Raw genomic sequence first — 14,938 nt, forward strand, 5'->3', positions numbered from 1 at the left:
AAGGTGTTTCGTCGATTAGCTCTATTTTATGTTGGACTAGCGTGGTATGTCCGATGTCTGTGTCTGATGATGAAAATACATCATGATACTTCTGGAGAAGATCAGTCAGGACTTGTCTCTCAGATGTTGTTGAGCTCTCATCTATGTGAAGTAAATTCAAGTTGTCGTTAGAGTTGTCTCCCTTAGATTGTGTGATTTCTTCTATGTTGACGGGATGTATTTCACACAATATGGCCTTTGGAGATATGGTGACTGTCCTTGTTGTAATATTGTCAATTTGTACGGGAATCAGTTTGTCACATGGATATTGGTTGTTAACTACAGATGGTACTATGTCTAAGTCCACAGGAATTCTAGACCTCGGTGTTGCTTGTAAAAGTGCACAAGTTGCATGATAAGGTACTGCTTTGTCAAAATAACCTTGTATTTTGGGTGTCCACAATGTGGCTCGAACCTACGACCATATTTTAACTGAATATTAGTAGTATAAAAACGGTATTTTGACTTTATTTTTATAAAAGTATAAACCAAATAATTAGAAAAATGTCCCTATACAGTGCCCTTTTTTATAGAAAAAAAATTATACATAGACTTTATACTTTATGAAAATCTTTAATTGTAATTGTTGCGTTAATAATTTGTATTTTAAGTTGCTGAAACAATCCCAATTCAAAGATTTATGGCATACATGAAAAATGGGAAAACAACAGTTCGTCATGCACGTGGGATCGTGGTTGGATGTGCTGGAGCAGGAAAGACGACACTACTGTACAGACTAATGGGGAAAAGTCTTGACGAAATTAAAGAAATAAAATCCACTAGGGGGCTTCATGTCTACGAACATTTATTTTTGGTGAAAAATGAAGATTTAATTGGTAAAATATATTTGATATCTATTTATACATGTATCACCTGCAGATGTCTTGATCTGACATTGTATTTATTTAGCCTTTAATATGTGTCCACTTTTCGTTCAAAGTTGCTTTCTTTTTTAAGTTATATTCTTAAGTTTTATTGTAGCAAGTGAAGACTATGTCTTAAAGAAGCGACTGATTAGAGTTCCAATTTCTGCACTTAAACAGAATATTAATGTTGATTTATTACATGCATTCAATGAGAGAAAAATTCAAATCAGTGCCAGTTTGCGAAGTGCTCAAAATGATACGTTGGCTGGAAATGAATTTGGCAAAAACCCATCGACTTTGCACAATTTGTCATTGGATAATGATGCAAATTATACACAACTGACACAGGACTTGATGAAAGAAGTTTTAGATGCCAGGGAAAATGAAATAAGTGTCAGCATAATGGATTTCGCCGGACAATTTGCTTATTATGCTTGTCATCAGATCTACATGAGGTCTGAAGCATTCTACGTCCTGGTGATGGATATGAGTAAAGCTTTCCATGATGTTATTAACAGTACAACAGATCAGCACCAAGAGAGATCTATCTTCAATACATGGTCCTACAAAGGTATTAAATACGTATATATTTCACTTCACTTATAAACTGTTCTTTTGAGTTAAACAATATTGAATATATTAAAGGCTTTTAAACATGATTTTTAAAAGTTGCATAACTTTATTTGATGGAATTCTGCTATTGAAGATAATTTCGTTGAATATGATGTTGGTCAATAACACACAAGAAAAATCATCATACCGACAAGGCTAAGTGCTTTGTAAGATCAAAATATGAGGATTCAAAGTACACTATTGTTTTATAAAAAAAAAAGACAATTATATTATGCCCAAAGACCTTACAATTGCATTCTTCTGTTTTAGTGCGAGTTTTGATGATTAAGAAAATACAAACCCTAGCTTCGTTGCTCACGATAGCCACTATGATTAAGCAACGATTTGTCATACGGTTTTCATAAAAGTTGATAGGAATGAAATGCAAATATGAAATGTCGACATTTTATTCTGTTATTTTCAAACACGAAAAGGAGTTGTGATACTAATGAAACACGGTGAGTGTGACTGGTCAGCAGGGGATTCTCACTCCTAAATGACATCGGACCCTACCTCTGAAGTTAAGAGGTCTGCATTTGCTCTGCTTTTAAATTGTTTTGTTAAATTAAATTGTCCGATGATGAAACAATTGAGCACCATCTGTTTAACATACAGTATATAATATAAATGATTTTATTCCATCACTAGATTATTTACACTTCTGGCTTGACTCCATAAAATCCTTTGGCGGAACTTCTGCTCAGGTTTTTGCTGTAGCTACGCATGCAGAAGGCAAGAATGAAAAGGTATTTTAGTACATTTAATTGGTATGTGGCTGTTGTTGCACTCCGTTACATTATATAAGAAAAAACAAGACCTGTATCCCAACTCTGATGTTTCGGTTTTCCGTGTTTGCTCTGCTCTTATTTTGTATTGTTTAATGTACTTCGAGATTAAATAATGTTCGTTGTCTCTATATCTTTCTTTGTTTTGTTGAACGAAGCAATGTAATTTTGAATAACTCTTGTCCGATTAATATGTTAGTATGATGAAGAAGGATATGGAGATTACGAACAATATTCAATCTCAAAGTCTATAAAACAATACAAAATACGAATCACACTAGTATTGCTTGAGAACTTTAAAACTAAGATTTATTTCATTCTAAAACATGCATAACGCCATTATTTTTTTTTGTCGATTCCACTCTTTACTCTTACCTATCGAAATTACAATTTTTACATTAAGTGCTGCCAGGTGACCAAACTGCTAATCTCTTCCACAGCTTAAGGGGGGTGTACGCCACCTTTAGTGCAGTGAGAACAAAATGTAAACATTTCTTCAAATGGCTAAAATACATTGTATTTTGTTCAAATTTTAAGGCCTTATGATAAAGATACGATAAATATGCATAACTGAATGTATGTTGTGCATATGCAATCTATACTTTTGCAGAAAAATGCTATTGATATGCTCCTTAGAACTGCGCAGCTACAGAATTCAGCAGAGGCTTAAAAAATCCAAAAAAATATGCAAACTGTGCATTCATGTTCTCTCTACAACCATTTGTTGAGAAAATGTCTACATTTTGCACTTTTAAATGATAATTTCAAGTTCAAAACAAGGAACCGTTGTCTTCAAAAAGAGTGTAAAGAACCATGAAAGTAGTTCATGGATAGCAGTACGAGGTCTATTTTTAGCACAGAATTTTTTGTTTCCAGACCTCTTCTTAATATGGAGGGACAAAACAGTCTTAAGATGAAGAAAAGAATTACAGTTGCCAAATATTTCAAATAATATGAACACGTTTAAAAGAGGAAGTGTGCTAAAGTGTGGCTTAAAGTAATTTATTTAGTGTTATTATCGAACAGTTGTTAAAAAGCTTACATATCTATATAAAAAAAAATCTTTAACTCTTTGATTCCAGGTAAGGAAAAATGAGCATCGAAGTTAGAAATTAAGATTTTGTAAGTTTGCCACAGATAACTAATATTATCTATCAAAATTTTAATAATCACCAATGAAACACAAAGAAATTAGACAAATAGAATTGATACAAATGACCTTGTTTTAGTACCTACTACGAAGGGTGATCAAAAAGTTTGCGAACTATCTCTTTATCTACAAAACCACAATTCAGATTAGAAACAAATTTTGTGCACACAAAGCCAAACACAAGATCTATAAATAGCATATGCTGAATTAAGTTTTGCTCCTTGTCCGTGACGTTACAATGTGAAAATTACGTCATTATGCAGGTACTTGTGACGAAAAATGGTTGTTCAACAACTCGTTCAACAAACAACTATAATATTTATGGTACATGTATATCTTTGAAATGCATTTGAAGTAGCATATAAGAATTTGTTTAAAGTTTATTAAGACTAATGTCTTCCTGTCATTTCAATCAATGATTGGATAGATCGTTTTAGTGAAGGAAATCAGATTGTTATGATGCCCGGTGAAAGCAAGTTTGAAAAGGGATGTGTTTTTAATTAATCAATATGCTGTCAAAGACCTCCAACTTACACTTTGAAAAATATTTGAATATTTCAACAATAATATAACTATCAAATACCTAAGATATCGTTTACTTTTTGATCACCCCTCGTATACTGTGTCAAATAAACATTTACAATTTTCATTACAGCGGAGCAATATTTAAAAAGGAATGAAATCATTTAAAGTGAGTTAGGAGATTTAATGAATAAAAAAACCTTTTTTATTTGCCCATATTGTCAGAATTACAATTTTACAAAGTAAAGAAATAAATCAACATAATTAAATATTTTATACTTTCTTTAAAGTGACGTTTGGTGGTCCCCAAATACTCAGGGAAAAATTATTTGGTCCGTATTCATAGGTGAGAAAAAAAATTCTTAAAATTTTAAAATATTTGTTGATGGAGGAAAAAGAAAAAAAATATTGTGTAATGGGATGTAAAAAAAATGAATCGTTATCCCCGTAGATCGGGAGTGAGGGCAACCAAATACTTTTATAACAACAATAGTTGTAGCCATATCATCAATGAATCGAACTAACACCATTTTCAATGCATTTTACATCTCGTGAATGCTGTAGCTGTGCAGTTCTATCATGATTAATTTCCTTCTAATTAAAACAAAATAAACTTAATTATTTACTAATCTTGGATTCTAACAGTAGGTAATAAGTGCATTAGCATTTTGAGTAACTTTTGGCTCGTTTAGAGGAGTATTAACGAGGCTAGGGGGTCGCAGCCATTTTTAGACTATTTCAATCTCCTTTAAAAGGAGAGCTCCATATAAAGATATACAAAAATGATGAAATTTTAAAACTAAAATCTTTGATTTTTTTCTTTTTCAAATGATAGTTGACAGCTAAAGATACCATATCTAAAAAAAATGCGTTAAATCTGGTGGTTAATTTGGGATTTATTTGTTGACCCTCCAGCCTCCTTAAAGCTGAACACTACTCGTAAATAGGCATAGTCCGCCATATTTCCCGTTCTTCAACGCTCTCCCTACAACTCGTATATAAGGAGCAGATCGCTAGTCAGTTTAATGAATTTCACTATAGAGATCCGACGAGTGTAGACGTACATCGTACAAAGCGTGCTACTCAATATTGATGAAATTATCAAATTTTACGCATTTTTTCCGAAATAGGACAAAAGTATCGTGGAAAATGCAGGTCAAAACATTATTTACAAACAGAAAATGCACATAAAAAACAAGAAATTTACTCAAAAAATCTAAGACCACGATAGGAGTACTACATGTCAGCCATGAGTTTTGAGTGTGTAATCGGGTGTAACGAAAGCGAACGATTTATATACCCGTCTGACGGTGCCTATTTATGAGAAGTGTTCAGCTTTAAGGAGGCTGGAGGGTCAACAAATAAATCCCAAATTAACCACCAGATTTAACGCATTTTTTTAGATATGGTATCTTTAGCTGTCAACAATCATTTGACAAAAAAAATTAAAGATTTTAGTTTTAAAATTTCATCATTTTTGTATATCTTTATATGGAGCTCTCCTTTTAAAGGAGATTGAAATAGTCTAAAAATGGCTGCGACCCCCTAGCCTCGTTAAGTCATATCTGATAAATTTGTAAGTTTTGGAAGTAACTTACACATTCAGAAAAATTTAAAACAATATTTATTTTAATAATATGAAAACTTTGGGGAAAATCTAGGCAATTTTGAAAAAAAAATTTTAGGCCAAAGTAAGCTACTTTATTCTCAAGTCAATGTACGTTTCTACTTCTCGGTATTCTCGGCTAATTGCTTCGTGATTGGGAGGCCCGAGTTGAGTCTAATTCGTTGCGCTGCGTCAAAGCTAGGACGCAGGTATGGGTAGTGACAGTTCCTGGCACTAGATGTTTAACGAGGCCAGTGGGTTGCAGCCATTTTTGGACTATTTCAATCTCCTTTAAAAGGAGAGCTCCATATAAAGATATACAAAAATGATGAAATTTTAAAACTAAAATCTTTGAATTTTTCTTTGTCAAATGATAGTTGACAGCTAAAGATACCATATCTAAAAAAATGCGTTAAATCTGGTGGTTAATTTGGGATTTATTTGTTGACCCTCCAGCCTCCTTAATTGAACTGTCATGTTAACAGAATACCCGCTTTCGATTCTTCGCAAGTGGTACAAAATCTTGTCTATGATATATTAAAAAGAATGGTTCCACAATGCGTTGAAAATATTGATTTAAAAGAAAGCAATAATAAGATTTCCAATGAATTTTTCTTGATCATAGTTAACTAAATATAACATGCAGAAGATAAAAAAAATTAACATAAAGATATGGTATAAATAAATATTATTATTTTAACTCCTTTTAATACATGTAAGTTTTTATTGTAGAAACAGGATTGTTTTTGGGAGAGTCTTTGGACATTAGTATCTGAGAACGACAAGACTTGGCTCCAAAAATGCATTGGCGAAAAGGAATTTGCATTAGGACTCATAGAAATGAATGAACAAGGAACATTTTCACTGCAGAGTCTTAAAAATGCAATCGTTGAGGTTGTATCGAAATATATGGACACAAAGATAGAAGTCCCATCGGCATGGGCTCTTCTTGAACATCTCTTGAAAAAAACAGAAAAGCCAATCTTGTCAGTTAGTGACATCAACAGAGAGAATGAGAAACTTCCGGAAGAATACCAGTTGAAGAGTCAGGAAGAAATTCTCGATTTCCTATCTTTTTTCCATGGGCATGGATTGTTACTCTTTTTTAAGGAAGATGAACTGAGTTCACATGCGATTCTTGGGATACAATGGTTTTCTAATGCGTTTAGTAAACTTATTGCCGACAAGGAACACATCAACAGGGACTGCAAACGAAGATACATCAAAGAATGGAACAATTTCAATGCCACAGGAAACCTGCCTAATTCACTTGTTGATGCTCTATGGAAAGAAGAACCGACGTATGCTCAATACAAGACAGAACTTATGTCATATATGGAAAGACTGCGAATGTTAGTCAGAATTGACAGAACAGAAGACGATATCTCTTGGTATGTGCCCTGTATGAATAAAAAGTGTTTCACACACGACGTCTTTGAAAGGAAACTAGAAAAATCATCTGTTTTGTGTTTTCGATTCACGTCTTTTGCGATGTTTATGTATTACAGGCTTATTGCATATTGCATGAGTTTTCTTAAGTGGGGTGTACCATCAGATAAAAAGGGAAGCCAATGTTTGTATCACACAGCTGCGATATTTGAAACCCTGAATCATACTGTTGTTGTTGGCATTTCTGACAATGACATCCAAGTGCAAGTCTTGCGAAGCAATAATCTGCATCCAGAAGTTTCCTGTGAAATTGGACAAGCTATTGAAATCACCTTATCACAATTGACGAAGACATTTGATGAGAAGAAAAATTTTCAAAAGGGCTATAAATGCCTTAATATTTTCTGCAGTAAAGGTGATACGACATTCATTCCAGAAAATAACGTATATGAAATAAAGGACTCTGTGATTCAATGCAACTGTCCGATAGGGAAGAGACATGACATAGATGTTCCATGGACATTAGGATTTTGGAAAAAGGTACATATAATGATTTAGTTTGATTAAGGATATGTTGAGTTTACATCCAGATCTTTTGATCTATGCCAATTTGCGATATAATAACTTTTAGTGTTATGTAGTGTCAATTTTTTCACTTTTTATTTTGGCATATTTTTAAATAAAGACGTCATAATATTTCGGCATGATGAAGCGAGTATTTACTTCTAGTGTTTTTTCAGTCGATAACATATTTTATGAATAAATTACGGGTTTCAAGAAATGTAAAATTTCAAAATACTGATGTTCGTGCTTCCTTAACATACCAGCGTAAAGCAAATTATTCGTATGTATTTTCTATATGCCCACAATACCCTTAGACTTGCTTTCTTGACACATTTCTTTGGGTCAATATGAATTCATATCATTATCAATTTTGCTAAACTGCAAAATTCATCATTTATTTCAGGCAAAAGAAAATGATATGGAATTATCCCAAAATCTGAATGCGAATCACGTAGTTGAAAGTACATGTAAGTCTTCGCTAAATAAAAACTCTTTACATTTTACATTCTTTACATTTCGTTACATCTTTAAAATAAGAATGAAATTAAGAGTAGTTTTTCATATTATTTTTATGTCTGAAGAGTTTTTTTGACTTAAACTTGTATTTTGATTATTCCAATTGAATTACATAGATTAAAAAATGTCTCAATATTTCAAATCTTTAACATTGAAGTGTCTGCCAAGGAGTCAAAAAAGCGGAACTGGGAGATGTTTGAAAAACTGACAGAAATTTCTCGAGATGTGTTGCAAATCTATTTCGACAACAATATACCTCCACAAGATCTAGAAAAAGTATTGACAACATACAAGGACGATATGAAGAAAGGTCCTTACAGATTTGGGGAAGAACAGCTGAGGGTTCTATTTCCAGGTTTGTTTATATGTCTAGAGACTTTGACATAGTTTGCTACATCAGATCTTTTGTTTGTTGTTCTGTAAACAGAAAAGAAGAGTTTCTTTAATGAAGGTACTCAACTGTCTTTAACCACAAAATAGTTAAACAAAAGGCCCAGGGGCCACAGCGCTCACCTGGGCACATCGGGCTAGAATTTACCCCCCCCCCTTCCAGGTATTCATCATTTGAACAAACTAGAACCTACACTACCTGAGGATGATTCCATATAAATATCAATAATCATAGCTTTGAATTACACTGTACTTGAAAAGAAGATATTAAAAGGTTTCCCTATATATCCCTATGTAAAACTTGGGTCGGCCATTTTGGCCCCGCCCTAGCCCCGGGGGTCATGATGTGAACAAAATTGAATCTACACTACCTGAGGATGATTCCACATGAGTTTCATCTTTATTGGCCCAGTGGTTCTTGAGAAGAAGATTTTAAAAGATTTTTCCTATATATTCCTATGTAAAACTAGAGTCGGCCATTTTGGCCCCACCCTTGCCCCGGGGGTCATGATTTGAACAAACTTGAATCTACACTACCTGATGATGATTCCACATGAGTTTCATCTTTCCTGTCCCAGTGGGTCTGGAGAAGAAGATTTTTTAAGATTTTTCCTATATATTCCTATGTAAAACTTGGGTCGGCCATTTTGGCCCCACCTTTGCCCCGGGGGTCATGATTTGAACAAACTTGAATCTACACTATCTGAGGATGATTCCACATGAGTTTCATTCTTCCTGGTCCAGTGGTTCTGGAGAAGAAGATTTTTAAAGATTTTTTCCTATATATTCCTATGTAAAACTAGGGTCGGTCATTTTGGCCCCACCCTAGCCCCGGGGGTCATGATTTGAACAAACTTGAATCTACACTACCTGAGGATGATTCCACACGAGTTTCATCTTTCCTGACCCAGCCGTTCTGGAGAAGAAGATTTTTTAAAAATGCCATTAATTTTTAACAAATTCATGATTATCTCCCCTTGGAAAAGGGCGTGGCCCTTCATTTGAACAAACGTAAATCCCCTTCACCCAAGGATACTTTGTACCAAGTTTGGTTGAAATTGGCCCAGTGGTTCTTGAGAAGAAGATGAAAATGTGAAAAGTTTACGACTACAACAACGACAACGACGACGACAACAACGACGACAGACAACGGACGAATTTTGATCAGAAAAGCTCACTTGAGCCTTCGGCTCAGGTGAGCTAATAACACATTTCTAATGAAAACTAAATTTGAATCACTAAATTTAGATGCCAAGTCTGTAAAAATGTGTAACTTGTGCAAATATTTAGTAAATAGCTGACTCGAATAAAAAAAACTGTATTTTATTACATATGAGTGATGAGTGTGATTTTATATAAATATTGCGTGTAGTTAAGTGTAATATTGATAATTATCACCCCAAGAAAACCATTGTAAACCGAAGCACAGCCGAAGTTGACAATGGTGAAAATTTTCAATGTTACACTAAACTACATGCAATATTTATTATTTTATACTGAATGTTTAATACAAATACATTTAACAGTGAACCGTGCGCGCATAAATTCTGCGCAGTCGCTATTTTTTGGAATATCACCCGTCGTCAAGCCATGTTTACTGTGCTACGCTGAAAGGCGTGGCTTCATTTTTCTATGGATAATAGTGTTTTTTAACAAATGTTTCTTGTCCTATCAGATTTAACCAATTTACAAAAATATTGTTAAAGAAACTTTAAATTAAAAGGTGACGGAAGTTGTGTAACATCTTCTTCATTCGACATTACGATGATGTACAAGTTATTGAGAAACTATCAAGGGAAAGATCTGCCAGGTTGGGGAAAGAAACCAGAAACTGAAGACATAAATGAAGTCAACGACGTAGAGCGAATCCGATGGTACAGAAACAAAATTTATCATGCAGTGTCAGAAACAAAGGTCCTAGAAAAGGATGTATTTGAAAAATACTGGTTAGACCTATCTCAGGTGAGAACTAATTTTGATTTTAAACAGTCCATCCCCAATTTGGTAAATCCTATCAGACGATTTACATGAATTACATTTTATTTTGTAAAATAAAATGCAACAGTGAAAACAATTAGGTATCTTTAAAAAAGCATACAGTTTTAGGAAATATTTACCTGAAAAGAATATTAAGATATCACAAAACGGTATAACTATATCATTTTTCAATGCCTATCACTGTTTAACATGTTTAAAGGAATCTTTTATTTTCTTTCCAACTCTTAGGCTATAGAGAGACTTAGCAAGGGGGAATATAGAGCAGCTATAGAAGAACTAAAATTACAGATTTAAGGATTAAGTTACTTAATAGAAAATCTTGCTGTGATGAAATAAATATGTGGATGGCTGATGTTTCAAAAAATTTGCCGTCAAAGTTGTGGTTTCTTTGAACAACATAATTATTTGAAATGAACAGGAAACCTTCTTCTATTTACGACCGATAATATAATAACTGCAATAAAATAGTTTACTACAATTATTCTTTAAAGAGTTACTTTGTCAGTTACGCATTGATAGCCATTGAAACTCTGTTATACAAACATTCATTTTTTGTTAGATTTATGATCTTGTACATGTATATGCAGTGTATGTGTACATATTTTAGTGAATATAACTCTGCATCTTTTATTTGAGTTTTAATTGTTTCAACTAAAGTTGATCAATTGTTGAAAAAAAATTCATTAGATGCGTGCATGGAAGGAAACTATCACAATAATTAAAACAAGAATATCAACAGTCTCGTTGAAAGTCATAATTTCTATGTTCTATGGATGATATAATGACCTCGTCAGCAAATACATTGAAATATTGGAAGATAACAAACGGGATTCAAGATAAAAAATCCACAAACCAATACCAAAATAGAAGCAGATCAAATACGGACTCCAAACATCAGAGATGGGATCATGTGTCATGGTGGAGTGAGCATCCCCTGCTGACCAGTAACACACGCCGTGTGCTACTTGTTAAGATCGGGAAATAACGGGAAAATCCTTCGTCAATTTAGTGTATACCATGGACTAACAATTGGTATGGAAAACTTCAGTCGACATTTGAATGATAAATGGTATTTGCTGACAAGGTCATTGTATCTACCAAAGAACTTACGAAATGATGACTTTAAACGAGACTGTTAATATTCTTAACTTATCAAGTTGTTTGTCAATAATTTACCTCGTTTAAGAAACTGTTCTTTGGTTCATACGTAGAGCTTGTTCTGGCGTATTGAATCAACTTAGATATGACGGTAAGGTGATGAACAGGATATTGTTACTGCATAAGTAAGAGAAGTGATACATGTATGTAAGATTCTATTATCTTTTTTCTCAAGCTCAGCAAACAAAAATTTAGATTAAAAAATCCATAAAACAAATAGGAACAGAGCAAAAACGGACCTAAAAATTATCAGAGGTGGGATCAGGTGCCATGGAGGAGTGAACATCCCCTGCTGACCAGTCACACCCGCCGTGTGCTCCTTGTCATGATCTGGAGAAAGCGGGAAAATCCGTCCTCAATTCAGTGTATGAATAATGGACTGACAATTGGTATGAAAAACGTCCGTCAACATTTTACTCAACAATAAATTGTATTTGCTGACAAGGTCATTGTATCGAACATAGAACTTTCAAAATGATTGATGTTCTTTCAATACAATTGATATTCTTGCTTTATCAGCTTATTTGTCAATAAATTACCTCGTTTTAAAAAATATTCATACGAAGTGCGTTTTTTGCATATCGAATCAACCGGAATATATTAATTCTGTTGGCAGGTGATGAAGGTATATCCCTGCAAAGTGTAAATGAAATTGATGATTCAAACGTTTAAGTCATTCACGTTTATCATACAGCTTAGTTGGTAGATTAGATTACTGTTAATATCTATTTCAATTGAAATATTCAAATATGAAACAGATGTGTCAAACTCTGTGTTATCTATTATCTTAAGCGCACCAGCATAAAGCATATTGATATATGAACAGAAAAAACAATTTTAAATTGAAATGAAAAAAATTTGTACTTTATTCCTTATATTTACATGTTCTTGATTCTGCAAAGATACGTGCTTTAGCCACGCGCCTGTCTCTACTTATCGATGAACTAGTAGATTTGATTTGGTTTGAACATATATTTTATTGTATAAATACTAAACGAATGGTTTGAACACAAGTTCTAAACATTTACTATATTCTCACAATACAACTGTCAATGTCTATACATAGGTAGAAATAAAGCACATAACCTATTTGTAATTATTTTTCAGACAAATACATTTGGAATGGAGATATTTTTCTATATACTACATGTATATAAACTGCATGACAGACATGGACAAACTGTGATCAAAATAGCTCAATTTAGCGATAACTTAACAAACATATTGCAATATAAAGAAATCCGATTACTGTTGACATTATCATCGAATAAATCAAATTAAATTTAAAAAATAATGATAATAAAACAAGATAATTAAATACATGTAGAAAATACATCTTATGGATTATTTTTAGCTCACCTGAGCCGAAGGCTCAAGTGAGCTTTTCTGATCACATTTTGTCCGTCGTCCGTCCGTCTGTTGGTCCGTCCGTCCGTCCGTCCGTCTGTCTGTCCGTCTGTAAACTTTTCACATTTTCGACTTCTCCTCAAGAACCACTGGGCCAATTTTGACCAAACTTGGTACAAAGCATCCTTGGGTGAAGGGAATTTAAAATTATAAAAATGAAGGGACATATCCCCTCGCAAGGGGTGATAATCAAGAAAAGACAAAAATAGGGTTGGGTCAGTAAAAAATCTTCTTCTCAAGAACCACTGGGCCAGTAAAGCTGAAACTTATGTGGAAGCATCCTAGGGTAGTGTAGATTCTAAATTGTACAAATCATGACCCCCGGGGGAAGGGCGGGGCCACAATAGGGAATCAAAGTTTTATAAAGAAATATATAGGAAAAATCTTTGAAAATCTTCTTCTCAAGAACCTCTGGGCCAGAAAAGCTGAAACTTATGTGAAAGCATCCTGGTGTAGTATAGATTCTAAATTGTTCACATCATGACCCCGGGAGAAGGGCGGAGCCACAATGGGGAATCAAAGTTTTACATAGAAATATATAGGAAAAATCTTTGAAAATCTTCTTCTCAAGAACCATTGGGCCAGAAAAAGTGAAGCTTATGTGGAAGCATTCTGGGGTAGTGTAAATTCTAAATTGTAGGAATCATGACCCCCGGGGGAAGGGCGGGGCCACAATGGGGAATCAAAGTTTTATATAGAAATATATAGGAAAAATCTTTGAAAATCTTCCTCTCAAGAACCACTGGGCATGAAAAGCTGAAACTTATGTGAAAGCATCCTGGTATAGTAAAGATTCTAAATTGTTCACATCATGACCCCCGGGAGAAGGGCGGAGCCACAATGGGGAATCAAAGTTTTACATAGAAATATATAGGAAAAATCTTTGAAAATCTTCTTCTCAAGAACCACAGGGCCAGAAAAGCTGAAACTTATGTGAAAGCATCCTGGTATAATGTAGATTCTAAATTATACAAATAGTGACCCCCGGGGGAAGGGCGGAGCCACAATGGGGAATCAAAGTTTTACACAGAAATATATAGGAAAAATCTTTGAAAATCTTCTCAAGAACCACTGAGCCAGAAAAGCTGAAACTTATGTGGAAGCATCCTGGTATAATGTAGATTCTAAATTGTTCAAATAATGACCCCCGGGGGAAGGGCGGAGCCACAATGGGGAATCAAAGTTTTATATAGAAATATTTAGGAAAAATCTTTGAAAATCTTCTTCTCAAGAACCACTGGGCCAGAAAAAAGTGAAGCTTATGTGGAAGCATTCTGGGGTAGTGTAAATTCTAAATTGTGGGAATCATGACCCCCGGGGGAAGGGCGGGGCCATTATAGGGGAATCAAAGTTTTACTTTGAAATATATATGAAAAATCTTTGAAAATCTTCTTCTCAGGAACCACTGGGCCAAAAAAGCTGAAACATATGTGCCCATGGAAGGATCATGGGGTAGTGTAGATTTCAAAATGTATAAATTGTGATCGGTGTGATAGGTCGGGAATGCATTATGTATAACAAGCGGGAAATCTGGTAAAGAACAGAATGGTCAAAGCTTCTCAGGAGAGCGATGTGGTCCATGGGCCTCTTGTTTTTTCTTGACATTACCTGTGCTAGTTAGAATATGGAAAAAAAGAAAAGAAAATATGAAAACGCAACGAAGCGTGAAGAATATATAAATAGAAAACTCCCTGTCAGAGCGGAGTATGCATTCACCTCTCACCAGGCCGGAGTGAAGGTAAATATATCTATATATCTACCTATATTGCTATATAACTATCTCATAATTTATAGTCTCTGTTTTGATTTAAATCATATAATTTAATCTGTGCTAAAAAAAAATAATAAACTTGTCTGTTTGTTTGCTTACAGGCTTCAATTTTTTTTTTAATTTTCTTCTAAAGTGCATCATGTTTTAACTTAAATATATGAGTAC

At 34.0% G+C, this 14,938-nt stretch overlaps 1 protein-coding gene across 2 annotated transcripts; it reads left to right on the top strand.

Annotated features, from left to right (window-relative positions):
* Positions 1–617: 617 nt before the first annotated feature.
* LOC134249123 (uncharacterized) lies at positions 618–11,056 on the top strand. Of its 2 annotated transcripts, none has more exons than XM_062731473.1 (8): positions 618–875; positions 1,021–1,476; positions 2,166–2,263; positions 6,313–7,509; positions 7,937–8,000; positions 8,207–8,404; positions 10,163–10,401; positions 10,666–11,056. In XM_062731473.1, the coding sequence occupies exons 1-8, from the start codon at positions 680–682 to the stop codon at positions 10,729–10,731; spliced, it is 2,514 nt and encodes an 837-aa protein (XP_062587457.1). In that variant the 5' UTR covers positions 618–679; the 3' UTR covers positions 10,732–11,056. The 2 variants fall into 2 exon arrangements, with proteins under 2 accessions (XP_062587457.1, XP_062587458.1); XM_062731474.1 differs by having other exon boundaries at positions 6,319–7,509.
* The last annotated feature ends 3,882 nt before the right edge of the window (positions 11,057–14,938 follow it).

The sequence above is a fragment of the Saccostrea cucullata genome, unplaced genomic scaffold (genome assembly GCF_032062105.1).
Source record: "Saccostrea cucullata isolate Sc308-1 unplaced genomic scaffold, CSIRO_AGI_Scuc_v1 ctg4671, whole genome shotgun sequence".
Lineage (NCBI taxonomy): Eukaryota > Metazoa > Mollusca > Bivalvia > Ostreida > Ostreidae > Saccostrea > Saccostrea cuccullata.

What these genes read in the sequence shown, in the direction of transcription:
- LOC134249123 (XM_062731473.1), top strand. Translation starts at nt 680, where the DNA reads ATGGCATACATGAAAAATGGGAAAACAACAGTTCGTCATGCACGTGGG. An exon ending in CAGAAGGCAAGAATGAAAAG is followed by an intron (nt 2,264 to 6,312) that starts GTATTTTAGTAC and finishes TTTTTATTGTAG; the next exon opens with AAACAGGATTGTTTTTGGGA. An exon ending in ACTGGTTAGACCTATCTCAG is followed by an intron (nt 10,402 to 10,665) that starts GTGAGAACTAAT and finishes TCCAACTCTTAG; the next exon opens with GCTATAGAGAGACTTAGCAA.